The 2,500-nt window shown below is 39.4% G+C and overlaps 1 protein-coding gene across 4 annotated transcripts in view; it reads right to left on the bottom strand.

Moving 5' to 3' along the window:
• The window catches only part of LOC119596976 (tubulin beta chain-like), a 23,343-nt gene that overhangs the window by 11,245 nt on the left and 9,598 nt on the right, over positions 1 to 2,500 (bottom strand). For 2 of the 4 annotated variants that reach the window (XM_037946385.1, XM_037946383.1), the window contains exon 3: positions 1,862 to 1,876. The exons of the other annotated variants lie outside the window; for them this stretch is intronic. In XM_037946385.1, the coding sequence (XP_037802313.1) occupies positions 1,862 to 1,876 (15 nt within the window). The remainder of the gene's footprint in view (positions 1 to 1,861; positions 1,877 to 2,500) is intronic. 4 annotated transcript variants of the gene reach the window in all.

The following is a 2,500-nucleotide window of genomic DNA, read 5'->3' as shown; positions in this document are numbered from 1 at the left end:
AATGAAGGAAATGCTTTTTACAAATCACTGCAATTTTTTCTTCTCTATTTCTTCTACTTCTCCCTCTCGTTGTTTCGCTTCTTCACCATTTCCCTGTATTTCCTTCTTGATCTCTTTCCTTCTCCTTTTCACTTTCCATTTCAGAACACAAATGCAAGAACTACTAAGCAACAGCTTAGGGAAAATTTTTATCAATAACAGAAAACGGTGGGTGTAATTGAGGGGCCGACTATGCTACACTAACAAAATGGCTCCTTAGTGAGACTCATGGGAATCGAAATAATGCTAGCATAGAAACAACAACAACAACAAGAATATGAAGGATGGTTTGAAACGAACGCAGAATTACATCTCTTGATGCTTCTGCTTGGATACTACTAATCTAGATTCTAGACTATATTCTAATATCCTTTGTGGTACTAATAAGAAAGGATGCTTTTAAAAGTATAACTACGACAGCAATGGTTGTTACAATAATTAGCAGTGTTGCTGAACTACTATTAGTGGAGAAGGGGAAGAACTAGAAAGTTATAGCGATAGTACCAGAAGCAGTGACTATACTAGTTGATAACATTAGCATTATAGGAATTAGCAGCAATAATGGTGAACATAATGGTAGTGTTAGTAATGTTAGAAATGTAGTAGTAATAGCTGCAGTGGTAGCCTTAGTAGTTGTGGTAATAGTAGCAACCATGAATAGAGAGAGAGACAGGCAGGGAGAAAATGAGAGATGGAGAGAGAAAAAAGATACATACATACATTCATATATATATATATATATATATATATATATATATATATATATATATATACAGACACACACGTACATACATACATACATACATACATACATACATACATACATACATACATATATATATATATATATATATATATATATATATATATATATATATATATATATATATATATATATATATATGTATGTGTGTGTGTGTGTGAGTAAGAATAAGACAGAAAAGAAAAACAAGGAGAGCAAATGAAAACAGATTAGATGAGAACACAGGGAAAGACACAGAAGGGAAAGAGGAGAGACAAAATAAGAAAAGATACACAGAAACACGAAAGAAGGAGGGGATAACAGGGAAGGCGAGAAAAGGGGAGTTAGAGGAAAGAATAAAACAAAGAGGAAAAAGTAAGAGCAGTGAAAGACATATATTAGGAAAGGTCAAAGAGGCGAAGACAAGAGGAGGGACGGTGGGTTTAGGCGAGACACAGTGAGAAGGAAGAACAGGAAGGAGAAAAAAAGGAACAGAGAGAAGACCAGAGCGAAGGAGGGTAGAACGAAAAAGAAAGAAAGAGAGAGAGCGAGAAAGAAAGAAGACATATAGATGGATAGATAGAGAGTAAGACAGAGAGAGAGAGAGAGAGAGAGAGAGAGAGAGAGAGAGAGAGAGAGAGAGAGAAGGAGGAGGCGAGGGCCGTGATGGGAAGAGAGGCGAGAGCGGAGGTGTAGAGGAGGCGGTTAGGAGGCAGAAGGAAGAGAGGAAGGAGATAGGAAGAGGCGAGGATGAAGCTCAAGGAGAGATGAGGCGAGGAGGAAGCGAGGAGGATGCGAGAGAAAAGGAGGCGGGAGAAGATGAGGAGGAGGCAGGAGGAGGCGAAGAAGAAACAGATGAAAGAAGGAAACAAAAGTGGAGGCGAGGAGGAGGCGATAGGAGATGAAGAGGAAGCGAGGAGGAGGCGAGGAGGCGATAGGAGATGAAGAGGAGGCGAGGAGGCGATAGGAGATGAAGAGGAAGCGAGGAGGAGGCGAGGAGGCCATAGGAGATGAAGAGGAAGCGAGGAGGAGGCGAGGAGGCGACGGCGGAGAAGGACTGGTATAAAACCCAGGACGTACCTGATCCGGTCATGCCTGCGTGATATGGGAAGTGCGAGAAGGTGGAAGTACGAGAGCATCACCAGTTCCAGAGAGAAAGCAAGGAAAACGTATTATTTTTCCTTAATCTTACAACTATGTCTAAGAACTATTATTTCTACTCAAAAGAAATAGATAAATAAACAAGTAGATGAATAAATAAATAAGTAAATAAATAAAACGAAAAAGGAAAACGTCGAGTATGTGAACTGCCTCATCTTCTCTCTTATCTTTCTCTTCCTTTTATTCCTTCTTGTTCCCGGGTCGTTGCGTCTCTGCCTCTCCCTGTTCTTCTGCTTCTCTAATTTTATCTCTCGTGGGTGTCAGTTGAAAATTGATATGTGCCCTTTTCGCTGAAGATGATCTTAATTCATTCTGAGAAACTTCAAATTTCTTCTCTCTGCTGATGGTATTTTTATACGATATTGCTTTTGTTTATGTGTGGCATCTATACACATGCAGATCTTTACTGTTTATTTCAGTATAGAGGTGTCATTATCTGTACCATTTAGGATTGGTTTTCTTTCATTCTTATTTGGTCCTTTGTTAATCGTAAAAAACAGAAAGAGAGAGAGAAAAAAACGTGGTCTCGAGGAATTTCCAGTCGCGTCCTGGGTTGTC

This window comes from Penaeus monodon, chromosome 38 (assembly GCF_015228065.2).
Source record: "Penaeus monodon isolate SGIC_2016 chromosome 38, NSTDA_Pmon_1, whole genome shotgun sequence".
In the NCBI taxonomy this organism is placed as follows: domain Eukaryota; kingdom Metazoa; phylum Arthropoda; class Malacostraca; order Decapoda; family Penaeidae; genus Penaeus; species Penaeus monodon.
The sequence above is the reverse complement of the archived record's forward strand: the minus strand, read 5'-3'. Positions and strand labels throughout refer to the sequence as shown.